Source organism: Mus musculus, chromosome 9 (assembly GCF_000001635.26).
Source record: "Mus musculus strain C57BL/6J chromosome 9, GRCm38.p6 C57BL/6J".
In the NCBI taxonomy this organism is placed as follows: domain Eukaryota; kingdom Metazoa; phylum Chordata; class Mammalia; order Rodentia; family Muridae; genus Mus; species Mus musculus.
Window position 1 is genome coordinate 107,392,742 of NC_000075.6, and position 26,205 is coordinate 107,418,946.

At 52.8% G+C, this 26,205-nt stretch overlaps 1 protein-coding gene across 8 annotated transcripts in view; it reads left to right on the forward strand.

Annotated features, from left to right (window-relative positions):
• Window positions 1-6,991: 6,991 nt before the first annotated feature.
• The window catches only part of Cacna2d2 (calcium channel, voltage-dependent, alpha 2/delta subunit 2), a 129,614-nt gene continuing 110,400 nt past the window's right edge, over window positions 6,992-26,205 (forward strand). For 5 of the 8 annotated variants that reach the window (NM_001174047.1, NM_020263.3, NM_001174048.1 and 2 more), the window contains exon 1: window positions 7,139-7,542. In NM_001174047.1, the coding sequence (NP_001167518.1) occupies window positions 7,328-7,542 (215 nt within the window). In that variant the 5' untranslated portion in view covers window positions 7,139-7,327. Of the gene's footprint in view, window positions 7,543-26,205 lie in introns of all 8 variants that reach the window. The other 3 variants (XM_017313496.2, XM_011242899.3, XM_017313497.2) reach the window with 1 other exon arrangement.

The window sequence follows — 26,205 nt, forward strand, 5'->3', positions numbered from 1 at the left end:
CTTATTTAGCATGAAGACATTCTCTGCTGGTCAGAGACGGCCATGGTTAGCCCCCAAGTCAGTGGCATAGGCATGGTCTTAGAGAAGCCGCTGATTCACGTGTGCTTCTACAGAATCTCTGAGGCCTGGTTAACCCTGTTGTGGGAAGGAGTGAGAGTCTACAGAGGCACTGCTGTTCTTTGAAAGGAATGGTGAGGCGTGGTCATCTCTAGAGTGGTCCAAGTGTTTCCTATCTGCCCATATTCAGGACACGGGGGAGATGGGACCTAGAATTCTTACAAGCCATGATTATTACAGGGCTCATATCCTGACAGTCTCCTCATCCTCACGTCATACCGTCCGAGGCATCCAGGGCCTTCTGTCAGATAGTCTGCTCTAGGGACAATGCTGAGCTAAGGCCCTGACCTCCCCACCCCCACCCCCATTTTTAACTTGGCCACTTTCATCCCTCCTGTTTCCTGCCACACATGCTGCCTGAGATGTTCCATTTGCCCAAATGGGTGCTACTTCTCTCAGGTAGAGGGGGTGGGAAGTGTGTTTCCAGTGGGAAAGGGAAGTCACAGCCCTTTTGACTTTACCCCTTTGTGTGGCCTGAAGAATCAGAGCTCCTGGCCCTGTCACCTGCCTTGACAGCCCATTTCTCTTAGGTGTTGCTCAACTCCTCCGAGTCCCCAAGGTAACAGAGTAGCCCCAGTGTGGCATGACCTTTCCCTGCATGCCCTGGTCAGACATTCCCTTTTTGGACCAGCATCACTGAAGAATTCATGGTAGCTCAATGGAAGAACATTTGTCAAATATGCCTCACTTTCAGAAAGTGTATCTCTTCACTTGTTTAAGCTCTTGTTTAATCCCTTGTGCCAAACAGCAACAAGAACAAAATATATGTCATGGGAGCTGGGGCTAGGAAACATTCCCTTCTTAGGAGGGCTCAAGGGAGTGCTAATAAGAATCCCAAGTTCACTTGAAGTATGTGTGAAGTTGGTGTTCTGGCTCTGGGACAACACACCAGACTGAGGGTGTTCCAACCCTTCAGGGGAGTCCTGTGCTTCCTCCTTCCTGCCTCTTCCCTACCTTACCCCTCTTTTGCCTCCTCCTTTCTGCTTCACCCCATCTTACTTTCATTTAGCCTGTCCGAGGGATAGATGTGAGGTTGGCAGGTGGGACTGAGACCGTAGCAGTGCAAAGCTCCACCTGACCTTAGTACGAAAGCATGTTCAGTTATGAGCTGAGAATGTACCTTCTTGGCTTTGACCCGTGTTCAGAAGAGCCAGTACCTAGCTGGTCAGTGGTGGTGCATCCCTTTAATCCCAGCACTTGGGAGGCAGAGGCAGGCGGATCTCTGAGTTCAAATGCAGTTTGGTCTACAGATCAAGTTCCAGGACAGCCAGGGCTACATAGAGAAGGCCTGCCTTGAAACATAAAACAAAATGAAACAAACGAAAAAAAGAAGCCAGTATAAACCCCAAGAAGTAGAGACCTTACAAATGCGGCAGGGCTGGCTCCAACCTTTTACAACATACCACTCCTACAAGCCATGCTGCCATTTTAAGCAGCCTCAATTTTCCCTCCAGAATTAAAACAGAAGCCTCCAGCCCCACCCATTTGCAATGCTCAACAGATAAAATACTACCAGCCTCTCTCATATCATCAATTAAATGAGCTAATGATGGAATTGGGTCCTGCCCTCCCTTTAACTGGCTTTCAAAGGTCAGAGGTCAATTCACTAAGGGACTGAAAAGCAAAGGCCAGCAGACATGTCCAGCAGACGAAGCAGACAGTTTTAGGAATTTTTCCCAGGGCACCTCCTCCACCTATTGCTGGGGGTTGCACTTCCTCTTTCCTCTTTTTTTTTCCCTCCACAGGTTCTCATGCAGCGCTGGCTGGCCTGGGACTCACTCTGTAAACCAAGCTGGCTTCAAACTCACAGAGATCTGCCTCCGGAGCACTGGAGTTAAAAGCATGCCACCATCTTGCCCCATACTCAGATGCCATCCTCTGGTACCAAGGGGAAGGTGGTTGGTGTGGGGTATGGTTCTGTCCTGGAGAGGCCCTTTTTAGGATGGGGGGGCCCTCACTCCTGCTGCACTGTGCAGAGGTGGCTCATTCAGGTGACACGTCCCTAACTTGTTGGCTTCATCCACCCATTTGTCCAGGTCCTCTTTGCCTCATTTTCTGCACTTGCAAAATGAGCACATCAGAATAAAGCATTTCCAAAATTACTAACTGGGTGCTAGCAACCTGGTGAGGACACAGTCCTGCCCAGGATGAACCTTCTTACCCTTGATGGGGACAGTACCTCACCCTCTTCTGACTGGCATGGAAGGGCAGTTGGTAGAGGCGGGGCAATTCACTGTGGCCACTGGGCAAAGGCACTGATGGGACATTAGGCAGTGATAAAACACTGCCTCTCTCAGAGCCTGACTTAGCCTACCATGGATACCGCTCACTTGCACCTAGAGGCAGAGAACCACATCTTGCAGAGAGTTAGAGCTGCTGTCAGCCTCGGCCGGGGGGCCTGAGGAGACTTTTATTTATTCGAAAACCGTCCAGACACCTAATGCTCTGCTGAGGGGACAATTTCTCTCTTTTATTTGTCCTCATTTTCTCTTGCCAGAGTGGGATGAGGGTCAGAGGAAAGTGAGCGAGACCAGCGTCTGAGCCTTTCTGCCATAGCAGAGAGACTCAGCAATGGTGCCAAGGGCCCCTTCCCACACTGGGCAGACATTGTGCTCAATATCCTCCTAAGGACACAAACTCAAAAGGTCCCAGTAGCCTTTAAGGGAGGGGGCCTAGAGGATAGACCCAAACCTGGGATCATGCTCTCTCTCTCTCTCTCTCTCTCTCTCTCTCTCTCTCTCTCTCTCTCTCTCTCTCTCTCTCTCTCTCTCTCTCTCTCTCTCTCTCTCTCTCTCTCCTCTTTCTCGGTGGTGGTGGTGGTGGTGGTGGTGAGCTTGAGCTCACAGCCTTGCTGTTAACTGGCGAAATAACATTGTAACACTGAGAGAAACATTGCATCACTGAGAGAAATATTGTATCACTGAGAGAAACATTGTATCACTGAGCCACACCCACATCCAGACTGGGCCTTGGATCTTTGTGTTTACTAAACCCTTGGATGAACCCACCTTTCCCTAAGCCTCAGTTTCCACAGGTGTAACATGAGGCATTCTTCAGTGAGATCTTGGTCCAGAACGTCTGCTGTAGGACTACACATGTAACCAAGACAAGAGCTCCCAGGCTATATAACCAAGTCTGTCTATACAGAACCCAAGCTGGGGTGAACCCAGTTACAATCATCCCTAAACTTGCACAATGATTGACATATTTTTGCTTTCCTTCTTATGGATGAGGCTGCCCAGGGTCCTGGAGCCCTGGGTATGATGGTAGACTGCCTGCCTTGATATCTTATCATATTCGCCTAATGCTGTCTATGAGACCACACTGTCTATCTTCCTGTCTCTGCTAGGGGCTCAGTCTTGGTGACTTACACTGCTTTCCTTGGAGAAAGAGTCCAGCTCGCTCCTCCTCAGGCTCTATGCAGTCCGTGTGCCAGACATGTTCTTTTGCCCTCCTTTCTGCAGACTGCACATAGTCTTTCCTGCCCTTTTGTGCCTCATTAGGGATCGTCCCCTTTAGAACACCTCTCCTGGCTGCCCAGGCCTCACAGTGCTGAATAACCATACACATGTTTGATCATGTGCATTTTTAAAACTCATCATGCATGTTTGAGGTGTTTGTCATGTCTTTCCTGTGTGCCGTGGTCCCCCTACAAAGTAGGGAGTTTCCAGGAACAAGCCTAGGCTCTACCTAATTAGCCAGCATTCTCCATTGTATTCAAATGTGGGGCCCCCTTCTGGTTACACGTGGAGGTTACAGTTTATCTGCCCCATGCTTAGACTAGGGCATTTTGGGGAGCATATCCCCGCTCACCTGGCAAGGCTGAGCCATAAACTCTCCTCACTTCCCAGGAAGCATCTACTTGCCTCAGTGAAGAGTCTGCCCTTCCTAGGGGATGTGTGAAACCCGTGTCTTCCTTCATTAAGCACTTGCTAAATGCTGAGTCTTGCCCTCAGGGTATTACATGCTTTGGGTTTTGAGACTCCTACTGCCAGATAAGGCTCAGGTTTGGCACTAGGTGGATGAAGACACAGGCTCACAGAGACGAAGTAGACTTGCCTACATAACCCGTAATGCCTGTTGGCAACATTGATCTGTCTCATTCCCAGGTCAGATACTCTTCCCGAGCATAGCTCTCAGGCTCCTTAACCTGCCACCTGTTTGATTTGTTATCCCAAAATGTCTTTGCTGTCTGAAACGGCCATACTCTATCCTATATAGGACCTGAGTAAGGACTATAGGTGTGTTTCTGACCCCAAGGCAGAAGCCACTGTAGGTATGTGTGACTGTAGAGGGAGCAGGAGAGATAGAGAGGCCCATGCAATTGTGGAGAGGCTTTTTTAGGCCCTTCTTGGTATGAGCATTTGATGGGCTCATGCGCATCCTGGGTCCAAATGGTAGAGAAAAAGGAGCAGGCCCCAGGGAGAAGAAACTGCAGGAGTAAGGCCACAGGGCAAGGGTTTCCATTGAACAGGTTGCTGTCCAGCCCTCAGGCTTGAGTAGGGTGGGGATCTTGCTGCCCTGGCATGATAAACGTTCCTGATAGGCTCCCTCTTCCCTTGGGTAGTATGGCTGAGCCCAGGACCTTCTTAGCACATAGTAGGTTCTCCATAAAGCTCTGTCAGCCTCTCTGGATACTGAGCTGATGTCCTGTAGGCTTACACATGGAGATGGCTCCTACCAGGTCCCCTGCAAGGATGGGTTCCTTTCTGCTGACTGCAATGTTACATGCCCCTGCCATGCCACCATCACTCAGGACAGACACCTTGGCCAGGTGGGTGGTATTAGCCGTTTCCTGCTGAACCTATCTGCCTGCTGTGGGCATCTTATTCTCTGGTAGGCCACAATTTCCCCTCCCGAGACCTTAACCTGCAGCTGGAGCCAGCTGCCAAGAGGCTGAGGATACTGTGAGCCTCCAAAGTTGGAATGTGTAAACTCTTACTACCCATTTACTCTTAATTACCTCCCCTCCTTATTTGTCTTCCTTTAACAGCCTGTCAACCAAAATCTCCCGCCTTTCCCTCGGCGCTAGCGGCCTCAATTAGGTGCACATCTGCGGAGGCTGGGATGGAGACGCTCAACCTCCAACGCTCACTGCCGAACTGACTGGCCCCAGGTGCTTGATGGCCTGGGTGCTCTCCAAGGATAGCACTGGCATCTTTGTATCAAAGGTCAGCCAGCCTGTCTCTGACATGTGTCAGGACATTGCAGTCTGCCTTGGGAAAGTACCCACCCACCCAGAAGGAGCTGCGGACATCTCAGGCCAGTCCTGCCTGCACATGAGGGATGCAGATGTTAGAGACAGGTGTCAGCAGGACAGGAGAGGACTGCTCAGCCCAAACTTACTGACTCTCCAGTGCAGGACACTCTCTTTATCTGTCCTGGTGATGAACTGTTCTGTCCAGATCTGGGGACAAGGAGCGGTGGGTATTCGACATAGTCACACATCTGGCTCAGTGACACCCCTGCTTGCCTCCCTGTAGAGCTGGCCTGATGTGGCCTCCCATTGTTCTCTAGGCCCTTCCAGACCACCAAGTCCCAGAAACTATTTGGAGTGTAGAACTGAGGGCCCTTTTTGATATCGCTGATAGACCCTTATAGTGTTCAGTATAATATACTGAATCTGGCCCGGGAAACTTCACTCAGATCTAGAGAAGAGGAAGATGTGCTCTTGTCAAGCCTTTATTTTTAGGAGTGGGGAAAGATGGGAAGCCCACAGCAGAGTTGAAAGTCAGGAAAGGTTGTCTGAGTCTATATCACTTCTGTACCCCTTGGCCCAGAGGCTACTGTTCTCTCCTCTCTCTGGAAAGTCGGTTGTGAGTAGATGTTGGGTGACCTACCCAGGCATGGGATGAGAGTCCTTGGACATCTCTGAACTGAGCCACCAACCAGTTAATAAGCCCTTAGTGTCTTGTTTGGCAGAGTCTGTGGGCAGCCAAAGGGGGTCCTGTGGCAGGGTGGCAGGGAGCATTCTCACCACTGTGGGTCAGCGTTGGGGGCTGGCAAAGTGGGGCTCAAGGGCCAACCTGAGCAGGTCCTTGGAATGCTCTTCGAAACTGTGAGTGCTTCTGCTACCAGACATTCAACCCCTTTCTCACTGCATCCTGGAAATGGCACTGCAGCCTTACAGGGGTATTCCTATGAAAAGGGAAGGCTCTGAGAAGGTGGCCCACACGCTGAATGTTACACACAGCTCATTGTTGTAACTACAGCAGGAAGATGCCAGGTCCCACCAGGACAAAAGTGAGTGGTTTATGCTAGACTGAGCTTCCTGCCTCTAGACGAGTCTGACCCGAAGCTGTGCAAGTCCAGGGAGCGGAGGCTTGGGCTCCGTGGCCCGTGTTGTCTGGACAGTAAAGTGGAGCAAAGCAAGAGCTGAGGTATCCCGCTTCCTTCAGTCCCCACATCTGTGCCGCTGGACTCTCTTCCAAGGAACTAGGAGAACCAAGATCCGTTTTTCTGCCAAGGGCTGCCCCCCCCACGCCCCCAACCCCCTCACCCCGATCCCCACAGAAAGAAATCTTGAGGTAGCTGGAGCTTCTTCTGTGGGTGTGACAGGACTGCCATTCTCCTCTGTAGTCTGCAGAAGCCTGCCATTCCACCATTTAAACCTGTGACTCCAGGCCTTAAGCCTGTTGAAGGTCGAGTCCCAGAAGGGTCATATGTGCAACTGCCTAGGGAGAGTTCCCACTCGCAGGGCCAAGAGGAGTCCCCCGGTCTGAGGTGTGGGGGCGGGGACGTGCACTGGGCGCTGGGACCACGGCTGGGGCTCAGGACTCGCGAGCTTGGATTCGGATCGGTTTGCGCGAGCCAGTAGGGCAGGCTCCGGGGTGAACGGGGACGAGGGGCGCGCGGGCACAGGCGGGCGCGTGACCGCGGCGGGGGCGCGCGGAGGCGGGCCGGCCAAGGAGAGGGAGGGAGGGAATGAGGGAGGGAGCGACAGGGGAGGGCGGCGCCGGCAGGTTGGCGGCGGCCGCTATTTGAGCGCAGGTCCCGGGCCAGGCGCTCAAAGCGCTTGGAGCCAGCGCGGCGGGGAGATCGCTGCGCGCAGCCCGCAGAGGCGCTGCGGCCAGTGCAGCCCCGGAGGCCCCGCGCGGAGAAGGAGGTGGAGAAGAGGCCGGCTTTCCGCCCGCCGCCCGCGCCCCCCCACCTCCATCCCGCCGCCGCCGTCCCCCCTCCCTCCCCGCGGCGCCGCATCTTGAATGGAAACATGGCGGTGCCGGCTCGGACCTGCGGCGCTTCTTGGCCCGGCCCGGTGCGGACCGCTCGCCCCTGGCCCGGTCGCGGCCCCCGGCCCTGCCCTGACCCCCGGGGCCCAGCGTCCGGGCCCGCACGCCCGCTCTTGCTCTTGCTGCCGCCTCTGTTGCTTTTACCGCTGCTCACCGCCCCCGGCGCCTCTGCCTACAGCTTCCCCCAGCAGCACACGTAAGTGGCCTCAGCCGGCCGCGGGACCCCGCAGAGCCCCGCGCTCCCTTGCGCCCCTCAGCCCGCGTCTGCCCCTCCACTCTCCACTCCGGGTGTCGGGGCGGGGGCTCTGGTTCCCATGGCATGCTGCAAGTGAGGGTGTCGGCTACAAACCCCCGTGGGCTGGCAGCCAGGGTCCCGGAGCTTCTGGCTGCGTCGCGAAACTTCCTTGCGGTGCCCTGCTTCCCATAGACCGCCCCCACCCCACCCCCTGCAACGGGACAGAGCAAAACATCTTCAAGCTTAGGGATGGGGTGGGGGTCGAGTCTGCCAGTTTATACTCCTGCCACTGTCCGGTGATAGAGGAGCCTGAGGTTGGTCGAGAGAATGGCCAACGACCCCTGCCCGGTAGACTTGGAGCCAGGCATCTGCCCAGTGTTTTATCCCTGGTGGGAACCTGGCGCTTTAGAGTCAGACGTGGGGTTACATCCACACCTGTCTTCTTGGGCCTTTTCCTTGGGGGGGGGGAGCGATACTGGATGCAGAGGGTGCCAGCGCCTTCTTGCTTCGGTCAATGTCACCTGTTCTTGATCGCCCACCTGAGGGGACGTCCCTGGATAGCTCAATAAGGAGGTAAAGGTGCTGGGGTTGGGTCAGAAGGTGAATGACAGGGAGGACCCCTGCCTGCTCCTGATGCTGACACTGTCGCTCCTGCTACCAACTGGGTAATAGCATTTCCAGGTTCTGCCAGCTCTTGCTAGTGGTTATTATGGTCAGTCTGAGCCTCTTCACCTTCCCCAAGATCTGGTAGAGTCGGGCAGATGTGTCTGGATAAGGAGTGGGTATTCTGCATGTGGCCTTTAGGACAACATCTGTTTCTTGACACCGTGCCTTAGCCATATGTCAGTGTCCAGACACCCTTTGGGGCATGGCAACCACCGTGCTTCTGTTTCCTGTCCTCAGCTTTAAGGAGCCACCTGTCCCCAGACTCCTTCACGAATGTCCTGGCCTAGGTTTGGGCATGAGAGGGAAGGGTCTGGCCCCAGAAAAGAGCCTGACTAGTCTGCGTCACAAGAGCAGTTCTGCCCTTGGGTAGGAGACCCCGGCTCTGCCACAGAGCCTGTCTACTTCAGCTGGTAGGTTCTCTCAGATGAGGAGAAAACAAACTCAGATGAAGCAGGGCTCGGACTCAGTCTCCCTGTCCTCTCCCTTATCATCACTCTCCTCACACAGCCCGGCCGTGTCCAGGAGGGTGATCAGTTGGCAAATTACAGGTGCCGCACGGACGTGTCCTCTGTCAGCTGTCTGGATTTTTCATGAGTGGATGGGGGGTGGTGCGGGGAAGTTCAAGGGTTGGTGGGTCGTGGTATTGTCTTTCATTTGCTGCGATGAGACTGGATCGAAACTATAATGTTTAGAAAGAGCAAAAGCATGTTTTTTATTGTTCTTTTTTTTTTTCTCAAAGCCAAGCCATTTTTTTTCTTTCCTAGCCATTTCCCAGTCCCTCCAGTGAAGGTTTAAGTAGTTATCTCTTTCTCTCCTCTTTCCTGCGCGTACACTGTCTCCCTTAGGACAATGTCAGACCCCGTTCACAGGGTACACCTGTCCCTCTGCTCTTAGCCAGAAGATGTTAGGTGGGTGTGACTACAGCCGCACATTTCCAGCTGGACACTCTTCCCTTGTTGATGTACTTGGAGTTAATTTGAGGGTTTGGGACATGCCTTGCAAACCATAATTAGGGGGATGAGAGAGGGGCTGAGGCTCTTGGGTCTAGCTGACAAATGTGTGACATCCAGGAGGATTTGCCATGACAGGCAGCGCCCTTCAGCTGCCCTGGTCCCATGAATGCAGATCTCTATTGATCCTTGGAGGGAGGAAGGGGACTCTTGTAGACCCCTCCCAATGACTGCGCTGGTTCTGGGTTAGGGCTTTTGTTAAACTGGCATAAAAGGCTGGGGCTGCTGCCAGGGCCACAGGGCTCTCTCTATGGGCTGCTCAGGGCTGAGTGGCACCCCTTAGCCTTTTCTTGGACCAGAGTAGCCAGGCTAGGAGGACACTGATACAGGTGGATTTTCAAGATGGAAAGTAGGACTGTCAGCCTCATGGTCCCGGGGTAGCAAGCCTTCCATGGGGAGGGCTCTCAGTGATTAAGTATACTCTCCTGAGTGTGGTGCCGTGGGAAGGGAGCTCAGCTTCTCAAACTGCTCGGTTTTAATCAAATGCGGGTTTAGGATCTGGTGGCCGTTATCCCTGTGATCGCTCTGGCAGCGTGGCTGTCTGCTATCGGGTGAAATGAACCAAGCCATTAGATTGCAAAGGGCAGAGGAGTTAGCACTGGAGGGAGGACGGGGACTTTGGTTTTAGGAAGAGGGGCCTCTCTCACCCTACCTGGATCCGCATGGGGGTTTCAGATGCATGTGTCATGCATGGGTGTGTATAGTCTCCTGTCTCGGAGGATGGAGCCCTAGCGTAGCGCACACTCCCTTTTACCTGCTTCGTTCTGTTCCCATTTACACCCACCCCAGTGGTCAGGCCAGCCAGTGCTGCTGGCTGAGAGGCAGTTCTTGCTGCTAATGGCCCTGATGTATTCTGTCTCTCTTTGTTGCCCCACACTCCAGCTATGGGGTTCCCCCCCTTCTCGTCTTACCTCCTCTTACCACTCTGTACCTAACCTGGCCTGCTTGCCTTTTTGTCCTTTCTGTTGGGTTCCTGTACCCAGTCCTGTGCTATCCCTGGGTTCTCTGTCCCCTGCTTAGTAGAGTAATGGTTAAGTGCTGATTAGAGTACCCGCCTGGCTGCACCTCTTCACCTAGCTCTTCTCTAGTGAAGTGATAGGTTTGGTGCCTCCCTTCCTCTGGCATGGTTGGGGAGCAGTGAGGGCCCCCCCCACAGAGGCTTGCACCCCTAACAAATGAATGTCTGTCAGAGTACATAAGTGCTTCTCTTCTGGGTGGGCAAATGAGGAGCAGCGCTGTGACAGGGCATGCGTCAGTCTAGCTACGGTTAATGGTGGGTGACGCGTGTCTGTCTGGGCCTCTGAATAAGTCTCCATCTCTCTGTGGCTCTCCCTGTTGGTGGGAGGCAATATTACATGTGTGGATCCCCCCCCCCCATCCTTCTAACAACCTGCCGCAGCTTTCTCAGGAGGGAGGGGTGAGGCTTCCAGGTCTGCTGTCGATAGAATGCACCACTGCCAGGTGCCTGCACCCCCTCCTGGGGTTGAGAATTTGGGGGAGACCTTTGGTCTTTCTGCCCTCTTATCAGGCTACTCCTCCTGGCTAGAAATGTCGGGCTAATCTCCTGAGAAGGGAAGAGGCCCACTTTAAAGTGGGTATCTTCATAGTCTGAGGAATCTTCTTCCAGATTCCTCACCACAGACGTCTCTGGGGAGACACTGACTCCAAAGTAAAGCGGGCACCACAAGTAGATCAAGTGAGCCCTTCAGCAGTCAGCGTCTCCTTCTCCACTCCACTTGAATGGAGGTGGATGCTACCAGCTCCCAGTGCCTCACAGGCATCCAGTGGTTCCTGTCAGCTTCTTGGAGGACACAGTTTGGAGGCGGGCTGGGTGTCAAGGATAAATAAGCCTTGCATGCTCCATTTTGGTCATCTTTTGAGATGACCTTGCCTTGATTTTCCATACCGAAATAATACAATCTTAAGAGGCTAGTGGGGAGAGCCAGTGGGGGAAGGGCGGCCTCCAGTGGGCAGCTACAACTCAACTTTCTTGGGCAGCAAGGCAGTGACTGTTTATCTCTGCATCAAGTTCACAAGCCAAGGCTGCAGAACCTTAGCTGTCATTTACAGTGCCCCCCTTAACTATTTTTTAATTAGATTTATTTATTTATTTATTTATTTATTTATTTATTTATTTATTTATTGAGACAAGGTCTCACTCTATAGACCAGTACATATGTAGACCTTTGAGTACTGGGATTAAAGTGTGTGTCACCATGCCTGAGTCTGACTTTCTTCCTGTCTCTATTCACCACCACCCTCCATGTCCAACTGTCCTTGGTGACCGGTGGGGGAGGATGCTATGAGGCTCAGGGTGGATTCCCCTCACTGAGCCCAAGATGGGCTGCTTGCCTGTACTACCAGCGTGTCCTCAGAATCCCCAGCCTGGGGTACTGAGCCGCACAGAGAGAAGGACCACCCAAAGCCCACATTTCCTAAAAGGACTGAAGGGCGATGTTCTGTCAACCCCAAGGGGATGCTGGGATGGGAACCCAGGGGAGGTAAGGAGAGGAGCTAAAGACCCAAGTGTTTTAGGAGGAAAATGAAAAGGAGGAGGATGTGGGAGGTGGGTGAACCCTCCCCGTCCCCCTCCACTTTCTCTCCTCCCCTACCACAGCACGCCTCTGTGACCTTGCTTGCTTTGTCCCTCTTTCTCCTCTGGGTCTCCTACAAGCCTGAGGGGCCATCTTTGGCCAAGGCTACCCTGCCAGCTCTACTGTACATGCCACCCTCCTTGTGTGCATGCTGGCCATCATGCAATGGCCCTGGGGCCCAGAACTGTCTTTGTCCTAGTGCTTTCACTGTGGCAAAGCCTGCCGATCAGGGTGCTGAGCCGGGGTGTGTGTGTGTGTGTGTGTGTGTGTGTGTGTGTGTGTGTGTGTGTACTCCATTTCCAGATTCTATTATGATTCTAGAAGGAAAGGTCAGGGGGCTGGTAGGGCCTGGTTTTCAATGCATATATGAAGTTGGAGCCTCTCAGTTATTTTTGCCAGGCCCACAAGACTTCAGAAGACTCTGGCCTTTTAGGTGCTTGAGAGTGTGCTGTCTGCACACAACAGGTGGGGCTGGGGTGGAAGGCCTTAGGTTCTTAAGGAAGGGCCCATTGATATTTCGAGGTTACCTGCAGCTTTAGGGGTCAAGGCAGGCAGGCCCTGCACAGTAGCATTGTGTATGGTATGAGACTGGTCTCTTTCTGGGAAAGGTCCTTTCTGTCTTGCAGCCCTCAACCCATTCCACAATGGCCAGGGAACCCTTGATCTGTGTCTTCCGGTGATTGGGTCCTAGCCCCGGGAGGGGCGCTGGGGCCTAAGGTTCCCAAGGTCCTCAAGGTAATAGTGATGGCTTTCCCATCACAGATGCAGCCTTGCAACTTGCTGAGGAGAGCCTCCTCATGACAGGTTTGTTTTTCCTGGGGCCCACTATCTAAACACGAAGCTACAGAATCAATATTCGGATCCCCGGAGGGAAGCGTATGTGTGATTTGTACTTCTCCCTTTTTTTTCTTAAAAAAAATTTTTTTTTGTTTTGCCTTCCCTTTTTCACTCATTCTTTGCAACCTCAAGAACCGCATTAATGTCACTAAGGACCTCAGGGGTGGGGAAGGTGTCACTACCGATGACCACTGAGACTGAAACGCCCACAAGTGCTTCTGGAGTCCCTGTAGAAGGTTTCTGGGGACTTCCTTAAGGACTCAGGAGTTCTGTCCCTTGGATGCACACAGTTTGAGCCTGACCTTATGCAGACAAGTCCTGTCCTGCTTCTATGAGACTCATCAGTTCATATGGTTGTCCCCATCCCTCAACCTGTCCCTTATCCTGGTCCTGTTGTTCCCTATGGCCCCACAGACACCCTTAGCTAACTGGTCTGGTCTGATTTTCTTTGTCCACAGCTACTGTTCGTGCTAGAGGCTGAGCCTGGTGCCAATGGGGCTTACTAGGAAACCTTGCTTAGCTGTGTGTGTGTGGGGGGGGGGACTCTTTACTTTGGTTGGGTTGCAGCTGTCAAGAGCAAACCCAGCAAACTCAGCCCAGCCCTTCTCAGAGAGCCAGCTTCCTTGGTGACCTTGGGCAGAGGTCCTTCCCTCCTGGGTCTCAGTTTCCTTTCTCCTCAGATCTCTCGACTCTGACATTCCAGCACTCTAAGAAGACAAGTGTGGGAATCTGTCTTCTGTCTCCTTTCTGCACTCCATTCTAGCAGGGATGAAGTGTGACCCACCCCAATCTGGCCCTGCTCTTTTTGTGTGCATGAGGTTGTCTGGGCCTGGTACCTTGGGTGCCTTGAAGTCTCTTTGCTTCTGACTGACCCACTTTGGGTTAGATTAGCCTAATTGTTTAGCAGAGAAAGAGGAGAGGAAATCTTTTCTGTTGGTCATTAACCATCTCTCCCAACCTTAAAAATGATGCTCATCAGACAAAGGGAACAAGAAAGGAGACCTCCCCACCCCAAACAGTCTCCCTTCCATCTCCTTAGATCCTGGACCCCTTGTTTCTACTGGGTTACTCCTTCCCGGATAGATTCTTTCTGAGCAATGCCCTCTCGGTATGTCCCTGAGAGTGCCCCCTCTAGGAGTTCATGACCTTGGGTACTTGCTAGGCTTCTCTGGGTTTTTGAGGTCTCTGTGCTACTTCCTTGAGTAGGGATGGCATGGATCATGAGGGATAGACCTACTTCCAGGCCCTGGATCTAGGAGGGTACACAAATACGGCTGTGCCTGCCCTGAGTGCACCTGTCTCTTTACCTATAGCATCCACTATTCAGTCAGATCCTATAAGGGAACAGCCTGGGGCCAGTTATAGTTTCTGGGGTTTTCCTGTTGTACAGGGAGGGCCCTTACTTTGGCCTGAGTGTATATGTAAGCTTTATGTAGGATTGCTTATATATGTATGCTCATGAATGCCTTTGCAAATGTGTTGGCTGTCCATCATACTTGTTTACACGTCTACTTGTGTGCCTGTGAGTAGGTGTGTGCTTAGGTGTATTTGTGCTAGCAATGGTGTTTGTATGCACATGGGTAGGTGTGCATATGCATACGTGTTTGTATATGTACACAGGCACAGGTGTATGCACACAGGCACATATGACCTCATGCCTCTGTGTGTGTGTGTGTGTGTGTGTGTGATGCAGGCACATGGCAGTTTATCTCTGCAGCCAGAATGTGCTTGCCGTGCCCACCTCCTGTACCTGCCTTTGATGTGAATGCCAGAACTTGGTGGGCGAACGCTGGCAGAGAGAAACAAAGCCCCCTGCTTGTGAAGACCCGTGTTTTGCAAACTTTTATGTCAGGAACAGCCTGAGTTAAGGCTGAGCTGGAAAGTTTGATCATCTACCAACTGGCAGGATGACAGTCTGCAAAGAAAACACACAGAGGCTACGTCCTTGTAATTCAAATTTCTGCGAGCTGAATGGCATTCAGATTCACTGGAGGACTCGGAACTCAGAGGCGCTCTATGCGGCCTTTGAGAAGTGAAGTGTCTTTGTAAGTAGCCCTTGCATGGAGAAAGTCTGTAGGGGTCACGTGGAGAAGGGCAGGGTCCTGGCACTTTGGAAAACCTTTGGCTGTGTGACCTTAGGCTGGTGGGTTTCCATCTCTGCACACTTCTCATTTGCACCCTGAAAGGCAAGGGGCATCTGTAGCAGGTTTCAGGTCCACGTCCAGTGCAAGATGTCCAGGAGGTCAGCAGTCGCCATTCAGAATCTAGACTTGAACCTGTGTGTTCTATTCAGTGTCTCTAGTGAGATTCAAGGATGCATTTTTTTTTATGTGCTGAATCTTTGTGAAATTGGCTGTCCTGGTACCCTACATTAAGGCACTGGCCTTTGGGGCTATCCAGATTGTGGCCCGGTGGTCCTGATGTCTGAAAGAACTGTAAGTTTAATTTTATTGGTGTTCTTAATGTCAGTATGTTGGGAGGTGAGCTGGCCCAAGATTCTATACAATTTGAGAAGTGGTAAATGTAAGGAAAGGCAAAGGTGCCTACAATGGCCCAGGAGCCTTGTGGGGCAGGGGTTTCTCTGAAGGGGCAAGGAACCTGGGTGAAACCGGCTGAGCACTGTGGGCCGTGCATGCATCCTGGACTTAGGAGGGTCACAGCTACCAAAGCTGCAGGAGAGCCAGATGCCCCCATCTGAGGGAAACTGAGGCCCAAGGAGAGGGAGCGAGTCTTTAGACACACATTTATGTTGTGAGCTCAGGCTCAGCACATAGAGCTTGAAGGATGATCCCCCATGTGGCCATCTGCACACTGGGACATGTGGTCATTTGTCTTAAATAGCCATATCTATGGCCTGGGGTGAGAGAGCAGCGGGAACCAACCAGCTCTCCTTGGGCGCGCTTCAGTAGAGGGCCTTTGTGGTGTGATCCTCCAATTCCTAATTTGATTTGAGGGGAGCAGGGGAGGCAAGCACTTGGAGCCAATGTCCCTGTGCTGTTTCAGGGTCACCTAAGACTTCTGGATCACCTTGGGAAGGACGTCTTTGCCACAAGGCAGGAGGGTGGGCACTGAGGGACAGGCGTGTGCTGCCGACAGGTAGAAGCCCCTGCTCTGCCTCGAGTTTCCAGCCTGACGTGGCATTTCAGCCTTGATAACTTCCTTCCGCAGCTGCGTTCTCCCGCTGGCGCTGCCTGAAATGCTGCATTTGAAGCCTTAAAGGTCAGGCTCGGTGCTGCCATCAGCTCCAACAAACAAACAACCAGGCACCCCACTCTGGCCCTGCCCCCAATTTCAGTTATAAGAAACGTGAAGGAGCTGTCAGAGCCTTCAGAAAGATCCTTTCCCTGTCTTCTCTGTGAGCAGGGGCTGCGTGGGCTCCCCTTCTTTCCTGGGACCCCTCCTCCCCATGCTTCAGTGTCCCCTTATGAGGATCAGTGGTGACCTACACTCCAGAAGTCGGCTGCTCAGTCTGGAATTCAAATCCTTGCCAAGGCTGCCTCTAGCCCTGGAATCCCTGTTCTCCAGCTAGGTAGAGCCACTTGCGGGTCCTAGTAGGTTCTCCAGCCTCCCTGACTCCTGGCCTTCACCCGGACATCTCTACTTACGGGGTTTCTGTAACCATGGCAGTTGGTCTTCTGGATGTCAGTGCTGGGGTGAGGACCATTCCTGAACGATGCCCTTCTGCTCCCCACACCTTGTGTGTCTCTCCTATAATCCTACACCAGTAGTGTGCCAATAGCAGGCTACTTTATGGGACCCGTGGAAGGGAGGGGATTGTACTGACTGTCACTACCTTGGACACTGAGTCCGAGGAACGTACGTATTTGGCGATGGAGATGAGGAAACAACACTACATCTGTGTTCACCTTGGCAACCCCTAGATGAGGTTTTCTCTTGTGGCTAGGCCTTGCCTCCTCTGACAAGGTTGCTAAATATGGGCTGTCAATGAGAACCGAGTCCTCCCCTTGGGCTCTGCCTGGCTGGGCTTACTTTGGCTATGGCTGGCTATCTTTGGTCAACTTCCCTAATGGCAACAAGATGGCTGCCACAGCTCCAGGCATCATGTCAGACCCAGATTTTATGTATAGAACAGGAGATATTTCCTCTGAGTTTCTCTTAAGAGGAGTGGAAACCTTGCCTAGAAGCCCCCAGCCTACTTTCCCTTACACCTCATTGGCTAGCACTGGGTCACATGCCCACTCTAAACCAATCACTGGCAGCGGAGAAGGCACTCTGTGATTGGTTCAGGCTAATCAGGATTTACCCTTGAGCTGAGGATGGGGTCACCTTGGGGCTGGAGGAGGAGATTCTGCAGACAGACTTGGGTTCTGTTAGCAAGGAGGCTGGCGTGATGGAAGATAGGAAGACCGTGGCTGCTACAGGCTTAGGCAAGAGGTGCGGGGAGGTGCTAAGAAAGCAGGAGAGGTAGAGAAAAGACGAGATGAAAGGAGATGTAGTCAAGAAAGCAAGAAAGTGGTTATTTTATCCACAACATCGGTTTCTGAGAGCCGGGCCCTGGTGGTGCGTTTCATATATACTGTCCAATGAGGCCAGTTCACATACACCGTGTTTCACACACAAGAGAATGGGGTTCTCGGTGAGGCTAAGTGATGCTGTTGTCTCACAGATAGCAAGTGATGGGTTGGGGTTCCCTTTCTGCACTCAGGACCCAAGCACTCAGATACTCCAGGCAGCTGCTAGCTGCAGGACCTTTGGGGTGTCACCATAACACCCATGTTGTGTCATCACTCGTGGGCATCTGTGAGGGCTGACCCTCTCTGATGAAAGCAGCCCTAGAGATGGAGGCATCTCAGAGATTGAAGGACCCAATAGGACAACCCTGCTCTCACCTGCGGTATAGCCATGGGTCAGTGGCATTTACTGGACCAGCTTGTCCTCTTTAACTCCTGTGTAGATAGAGAAACAGAGCCCTACTAAGAGACGATGCTTGAACCTTCCAGCAGTTGAGGCATAGCTAGACCCCAACCCATCAAGATACTATGTTTTACCAGTTGACGTTGGCCAGTCGTGGCCTGGAGGTCATTCAGACCATTTGTGTTTCTCTGTCAAGGTAAGGACAGGCCATTCTGGGCAGCAGGAAGCTGCTGGGTATTATCACAGCAGAGAGGCATATGCTGCTGCTGTAGAGCCAAGCAGCTGGCCTGCCTAAATGAGCTGCCATAAGTATGCCATGGCCATGACCACGGGGGAGACCCAGGCTTCACTGGGTACTGTCTATGAGACTTCTTCCTCCTTTAAGAGGGAGGGCAGCTGCAGGATGGGCTATAACTGTGTCTATAGTGGGACTGTATTTGTGCCTGGGCACTGGGAAAAGCCTGGGGTATCATGGATTGGCTCTCCGGATGAATAATACACTCTGACAAGCCCTGTTCCCGTGAGCTGATGCCCGCTTTCCCGTTTCTCTCTAGGCTCTTCATTGCACTAGCCCTTGTGTTCTTCCTGGCTCCCGGGTTTGGGTGCCCTTCAGGTTATCGCCCCCCACCCCCCACCCACCCCACCCCACCCCCGTCACATGAGGGTATGGTTCTCCGAAGCTGCTTGGGGTCCAGAGAGGGAAGGACCTGACCTCTGCTGGTCACAGCCGCGAGTCCTGTTCACTACAGGCCTCCTGTGATCCACACCTATTTCTGACACCTGCTGGAAGTTGGTGGCACTGTGTGCATGTGGAGGGAAGGGGAAGAGCTGTCAAGGCTCACTTCTAATTACCCACCTCCATCTCTACCTTTCTCTAGTCCCTCTGCTCCAGGTTGTACCCAGCATCAGGCAGGCAGGGAGGCATGCAGGATGTGAGGCAGCAACCCGATTCCTTAAACTGGACCCTGCTCAGACAGGCCCAGCAACCCCCAGGACTTGTGTAGGAGCATCTCAGGAGTCCCCTCTACCCCTTTTCTCCTGGACCACTTTAGCCTCAGCCTTGCCCAGCTGACTGTGGCAGTCTATGGAAGCCTCCTGGCTCCCTCCTCCCAGCCTCAGGGGTCTCAGCATTTCTAGGCCCTTCCAAAGCAATAATCCTGCAGCAGGTGAAGATACTCTTCATCTGCATGCCTGTCATCTGTATCCTGCCCTGTAAGTTGATGTTCAGGGTGCCTACAGTCCAGGAGTCTGCTTCTGGAAGACACAGGTCTGGGGGGTAACACAGGAGAGAGTCTCTGTCTACTAGGGTACCAGATACCGCCTTCCGCCTACTATGAAGATGGGCAGAGGTGAGAAGGACTTTAGAGGGGCCAACCAGCCCGAAGTAAGCCCACCTGTGGTCCAGCTAATGTCTGCTTGTTTCTTAGTGCCTGGCAAGGAATCACTGTCTGAAGCCTCCCACATGTCCCTGTGAGGGCCATGACAGTCCAGAGTACTTCAGAATCCCCTTCTTCCCGTGTGTGACCATCAAGGCTGCGTGCCCAGGGCCACTGCCTTCAGCTCCTGCATCCTGACTCTCAAGTGCTCAATAAATGTTCACAAAGCAAGTAGCTCATGGGTGCTACTGCATGGGTGGTCCCAGGGGCAAACTCGTCATGTCTGTGAAAACTGGAGCAAGTTTATGCAGGGTTTGGGATGGGCCCTCCTGTAGGCCTGGTTTGGCCGATGGTAGTACAGTTTGTGTCCTGAGTGCCCCCCCCCCCCATCTCTCAGTGATGTTGGTGCAGTGGCTGCTCAGAGGGTGAAAAGGAACTGCAGCATTTAATGTGGGGGTAGGGCATTAGCACGTCCCCCTTTTGTTTGTTTAGAGACAAGGTAGCCCAAGCTGGCTGAAGGCTTCAGACTCACTATGTAGCTAAGAATGACCTTGAACTTCAGGCCCTCCTGCTTCCACCTCCAAGTGCTGGGATTACAGGCATGCATCAGGACACCAGGCTGCTGTGGTGCTGGGGACCGAACACAGGGCCTGATGCATGCTAGGCAAATGCCCTGCCAACTGAGTTTCCTTCCCAAACCAGAACCAGAATTTTTCTAGAGCCCTGCAGGTGAGCCAAGGTAAAGAACTGTGTCCTGAGGAGAAATCGGAAAGTAAATGCCCTGCTGCTTAGCAAGGGTGAGGGGGTGGTGGTGAGCTGGCTCCAAGGAGCTTCCCTGACCACGGGAAGAGGTCATGCTGTCCCCAAATCTCTCTGCATTTCCTGGGGGGCACGGATCCTCTGCAGTGATGCTTGCCCAAACCCCTTCTGTCTTGATGAACACATGGACTGCCTGTCTTTCTAGATTCACCTCCTAACTACCTTCCCCACTTAAGCCCTTCACTGTGTGTTGAGCTAACTGGGTCCCTGCTCTCTGGAGCTCACAGTCTGTGGGGAAGATGGACAGCGTAAGCGTAGCTGAACAAGGGATACCCCTGAAAGGCCAGTACATCATGGGATACCCAGGGAATGTGGAGACATCATACTCTAGGCCACCTATTGTCCCTGGCCATTCCAGTGGCCCTAGACCTTCGTCAGCTGAGGTTGTGGAGGCTCTGGGAAATTACACGGACCCTCCTTCCCTTGAAGATTTCTTGTGGGGCAGGCAGAAAGCAAGAGTAGAATCTGAGGTATACCTCGTGCGTGACTCCAGCCCGAGGTGCTGAAGCCCCTAAGAGGCTGGTCCATCTCTCTTCCCTTGCTCTTAGACACTGCTGCCCCTTTTGGGCAGTTCCTAGAAGCCAGACCATGTGACTGGGGCCAGCGAGCCTGCTGCCCCACAGTCCCGGTTTCTGAGCACAGAGCTTCTGGGAAGTGGGTGGCAGGGAACAATCCCAGAGGCCATTAAATCGAGTGATTTACATGGCTCCTGAGCTAGTGCCGGGAGAAATATATTTCACAGGTGATTTCCAGACTGGTGGCGTACGGACGGGGCCATTACTCTACACTGAAGAAGGGTGGAGACTTCATGTACCCATCTGGAGGGACCTGTAGCTTTGATTTTTGTTTTCTTTGGTGTATATACCTACTACGTGCTAGAAAATCTGAAGCGTGGGCAAGGACTGGGGCGGAAAGGAGCAATGGAACCACAATGTCAGCCTCATAAGTTATGGAGTTCCAATTATTCAGTGTTTTATATCATCTTTAAGAGGGTATTGGATTTTTTTTTTTTGGTCCAGTCATTTAACCCTGTTCTCAACAGCTGAGGTTTTAATGGCATGTAGTTCTTCTGTGCCTGGCCACCATCCTGGAAGTGCCGTTGGAAGTGGAGCCCCTGGGTAGCCCATGAAGCCCCTTCTTGATATACCTCTAGATCCCTAGAACTCTACAGAGGGGATTCACATTGAGTACCAGAAAGTAAGGGAAAAAATACCAGAAAATGCCTTCTGTCAGTAAGAGGGGCAGCAGGGTAGAGTGTAGAGAATAATAGTACTCTAGGCTTGGAATGTAGCTCAGTTGGTAGAGCGCTTGTCTAGCATGCATAAGGTCTTGAGTTTGAGTCCCAGCACCATGCAACCTGGGCATAGAGGCACAGACTTGCAACTCCAGCCCTGCGGATGTAGAGACAGGAGCCTCTGAATTTCAAGGTCATCCTCCAGTATGCACAAAATTTGAATCCAGACTCTGCCACCTGGATGGAGCCTCAGTACCTACAGCCCCCACCTCAGGAATCATGTGACTAGTTACAGAGTATAAGCTGCAATGTTGAAATGCATGGGCCAGCGGGCAACAGTGGGGACCATTTGTAATGTATTTGTATTCTGTGGGGCGACTGAAAGAAGAAATGGAGTCCACTCCTGAGACATGGTGTCCTTGACTGCCAGCCTGTTCATTCCTCCTGACTCAGAGGACCTAGCTTTGTGGTATACAATGGACTGAATGTTGCTGGAGCCCTGTCTAGCACCTGTCTACGTTGGGTACCAGGAATTGATAGGTTCTGAATTTACTACCCTCTGCTTATGTCCATTGTCCTAAGACTCCAACCCTTGTACTTGAAGGTTGGGCTTCTTAGGCTTCCGTGTGGGAGCAGGCTGCTTTGGTGCCATGAATGGCGGGTAGGTACTGATGGCGCATCACTGGGCAGAGCTCACTCGCAGCTCCGCAAGGCCATGCCCTGTGTGCACCGCCTTCCCAACCTGCCCTGGGCTAAGGTCAGACTCCTAAGTAACCATCACGCCGCTGCCCCCCGGGGGGGCTTTCAGGGCCTCTTCCCACCCCATCATGGTCAGAAGTCTTCCTGCTTGGATTCCAAGCTCCCAAGGGCAGGCCTGCATTGCTAACCAGAGTCCCTCCCTTTCGCCCATAGCAGGTGCTCGCTAACCATCCCGATGTGTGGATTAATGGTGAATGAAGCGTGAAACTGCGAGTTAGGACTCTGCAGAGGGGTGGAGATACTGGCGAAGTATTCGGCCAGTTTTGAGTTCTGCCGGTTCACCTGCTTGCCTGTCCTTGAGTCAACCCTGAGGGACAGCATGGGTTCGCCAAGCAAAGTGTTTCCTCTCTGGTCACTCCTCTAGGGATGCCAGAGGAGGAGGGACCTGTGTGAAGTCCCTTCCTCCTTGTGGGTGTGCATCATCGATGCGGGTCTCAGAGGGAGGCTCACACGGAGCTCCCAAGTCGCTAACTAGCCAGTGGTACACAGCAAGGCAGGAGTGGGCTCGTGCTGCTGGTGGCTTGGCTCACTTAGAGAAGCCAGCCTAAAAGGAAGCAAACCCAGAGGAAGTGGGTCTTCTGCATCGGGCTCCTTCTGTGGATTTGGAGGTGCTGTAGAGCAAGCTCTACCCTGCAGAGGCAACACTCACTCCATAACCCCATACATCCGCTGGGATATGAGGAACGGCTTCTTCATTATGCTCAGCTTTGGCTTAGCCTGAGGAGACAAAAGTCTCTGCTGTAGAGATGGAAGAGGTAATCAAGGAAGGACAGCCTTTAGCTGCTCCTCTTCCTTAATTTTAGCTATTGAAAACCACCTTGAAGTTAGAAAGAGGTCTGTAGTCTCAGGGCAAGACCAGGACTCTGAGGCAAGACTTTACCAGGTTCAAATCCGGCTGTACCAACTAGCTGTACATTCTTGGGTAAGTTGGCCCCACCTCTTCAGGCCTCAGAATCTATGTCTGTGAAGTGGGCATGAGTTGGCGTGCACCTGGCGTTTATCTTAGTAGTGATCACAGAGAATACCTAGCACGCAGTGGGTGCTTTACACCCCCGTCTCCTGGGTGTCTGGGTGTTTGCTGAGGGTGAAGCCTCTCTCCCACTGCAGAGGGGAAGGGGTCAGACCTGATACCAGTTTGGGAAGACATCTGTTCCCAGATGTTTCCACAAGACTTCTTTGCTAAACTCTAAACTATGCTCTACAAGAAGGATGGTTATGGACCCACAGACTGCAGTCTCTATGTTAAAATATGTTTAGGACTGTGGATTTGTAGGTCCTTGGTGGTGGTGGTGGTGGTGGTGGTGGTGGTGGTGGTGGTGCTGGTGGTGGTGCTGGTGGTGTGTGTGTGTGTGTGTGTGTGTGTGTGTGTGTGTGTGTGTGTGTCAAGAAAATCCAGGAGGGCTTTCTGGCAGAGGTGACTGGGCCGGATTAGAGGAGGCACAAAGCTAGAAAACAGAGATGTTCTTGACAGGCTGGCCTCTGAGACCTCAGCCTGGGCTTCCCTCTGTACTTGAAGGCCTCCAGGGGGCCTAGGACCTGAGGAGAAGTGAAGGATCTGGATGGGGGTCTCTGTCCTCCTCAAGGCGTGAAACCACACTGAGGACAAACAGAGGACAGCTATTTGTAGCTCAGTGAGGAATTGACTCATACTGGGGGAGGGGAAGAACACGCAGGAGGGGAGATGGGGACGGGTGAATCACAGGCTCTGACCAGAGTGGCTGGTGGAATGTGAGGGGGGTCTGTCCTGACACTCCTAGGGAGGCTTGAGCCCCTGGGTAGGGCAGGGATGGGACGGTGTCACACATGCGTCGCCCCTGGCTCATCCGGTGACCTCTACAGGTGTCTCAGACCGGTTCTGTACCTTCTGAGACCAGCTAGGCTAGCCCATCATGGCGCCTGGCTAGGCACACAGGGCGGTGGCCATATGGCTACCTCCTAGGAGCCAATTTGAGGGACCTCAGCTTACCAGTTTGTGAAATGGGTGTGAGTAGGGCCTGGCGGTAGGGAACACACCCACAGAAGGGGTTTCAGTGCTTGTTGCAGGTAGCTGCAGGCCTGGGAAGTCTGTGACAGAAAGTCGACCCCCAGGAACCATGGCTGGAGTCCTTTGCTCTGTACTGAGGCCTCAGTTACTCCCTGGGTGGTTCTTGCTCATGGTCGAGTCCCAGCTTGGGACTGACAACTTCACAGATAATGACACCTGTGCTGGCAGTCATGAGCCACAGCTACCAGGGAAGTGGCTGGCTTTTCCCAGGACCTCAGGAAAGGACCCTACCCTTATGCAACGGGCTATAAGTCACACACAGATCAGGACCCCTCAGCACAGTGCAGGAGAACTAAAGCATGTACAGCTCTAAACAAGGCGCTGGGGCTCCACATAGAATTTAACTGGAGCATAAAAGATCCCCACTGCCGGGGTTCTTGAAAACCACTCATGTGGCCCAAACTTATCAGTCTGCAGATGGGAAACTGAGGCACAGACAGGAGAGTATGTATACTTGCACAAAGCCAGTACATTTGACTTAGGGCACCAGAACCCAAGTGGACATGAGAGCACCTTGGACCATTGGGTCGGTGAAGGCACGGAATGGCCTTCACTAGGGGTGGGGTCACAGGGTGGAGGACCGTCTCTGTCTGGACGACTTCTCTGCACTTTTCTTTTTGCTTCCTGGAAGAAGTGTCTGTGCCAGCGCACCACCCTTCTGAGAGAGCCATGAATTATGCAGGGAAGCCACAGGCCTGGGCAGGCCCATCATAAATGAGCCTTAATAATTCATACAGAGAGGAGCCAGGGGAAGGGAGGGCCTCCTGGGCTAGGTCCGAGGCAGCTTCATCTGTGAGTGCGTAGAGCTGGCCTCTCACAGGCTGGAGCAGGTCAGCTGGGAGGTCAGCTGGTCTCAGGGGAAGTGTATTTGCTCAGTCAAGGACCTGTTTCTCCAGGCCAGAGATCTGGAACGGCTACCCTCAGGGCTCACAGCCCAAGGCAGAAGCATCTGCAGAGGAGAAAATGGCTAGTGAAAGCACTCACCAGCCAGGAGGAATGGAGACCAGTTGCTGCTAGGGGAGAGATTGCATTTTAAGATGGAATTAAGGGGGCTTTACTGAGCTAGCAGGGTGTAGGTAGAGAGGTCTGGTGGCCCGGAGAGGACTGTGTGCTATTGAGGAGACTGTTCTGGGCTGAGGGAGCCGTGTGTTTTAAGACATGTACTGTGAGCTCAAGGCTGTGTCCAGCCTTGAGGGATATATGTGGTGGCTGCTGGTGAGCTTTGGCTTCTCCTCCAGAGCCAGGAACCAAGCTTGATGCAGACAGGAGGAACACCATTCCTAAAGGATACCCTGGCTGTGTGTGATGAAGAAACTGGGGGGATGAGACGCCAAGGCAAAAGCTGGCAACCAGTGAGCTAGCTGCTGCCAGTCCAAGGGAGACGATGGTCCCCAGGCCAGATTGGAGGTGGGGGCTGGGGGTGGAGGCAGAAAGGTGGTTGGTGGGGATGGGAAGGGGACATTGTGAAGGGAGAGCTGGTAGGGTTTGCACAACAGGTTTGATGTGGGTATGAGAGAAAATAGGTTCCCAGTCACACCCAAAAATTTGGCCTAAATGGAGGGGGTGACCATCAGCAGAGGTGAGAAGCTGAGGGGTGGGGAGTGGCCCCAGAGGCAAGGTCAGGGTCTCAGCTTCATACATACTCAGAGACTTGCTAGATGCCCAAGTAGCCATATCACACCAGCAGCTGGACACTGAAGATTGGTGTCTTGTTCCCCTCTGAGGATTGAGGACAGGGGTTTGGCTGCTGTGGAAGTTAATTAAAACAATCAACAGAGTCTCTGGGAGACCCCTGACAGAAAGAACTGCATCACACTTCTTGATACATGAATCCTCAAATGGTCTGGAGGGCCTTGGGGTACCCCTGCTTGATTAGGAAAACTGAAATTTGCATGTGGTTCATAGATAATGGCCTGCGTTATGGAAAAGATTGGAAGAAAGATGGCCCCTGGTTCTCTACCCACAGGGCTATCACCTTGGCCTGTCCTCTGTCAGAGCCAGGGCCCCTAACCAGTGCTTCCTCACTCTCCCGCACCCCTGTTTTCTTCCCTGCTGCAAACCTTCCTTCTCCTCTGGGTCATCTGCCTTCTCCAGCCCCTCTCCCACAAGTGTCACAGCTACTCTGTAGAATTGCTCTGGAAGCTAGAGCAATCCATTTTAGGGGGTCTCGCAGTGTTACTAGAAAACCTCATCGAGACATGAAAGAGAGGATTAGACCTACACCTGGGAAAGCAGATAGACCTTCAACACCATCCCTAACTAGGCCTTCAACACCACTCCTAACTAGACCTTCAACACCACCCCAACTAGACCTTCAACACCATTCCTAACTAGACCTTCAACACCATTCCTAACTAGACCCTCAACACCACCCCTAACTAGACCTTCAACCCCATCCCTAACTAGACCT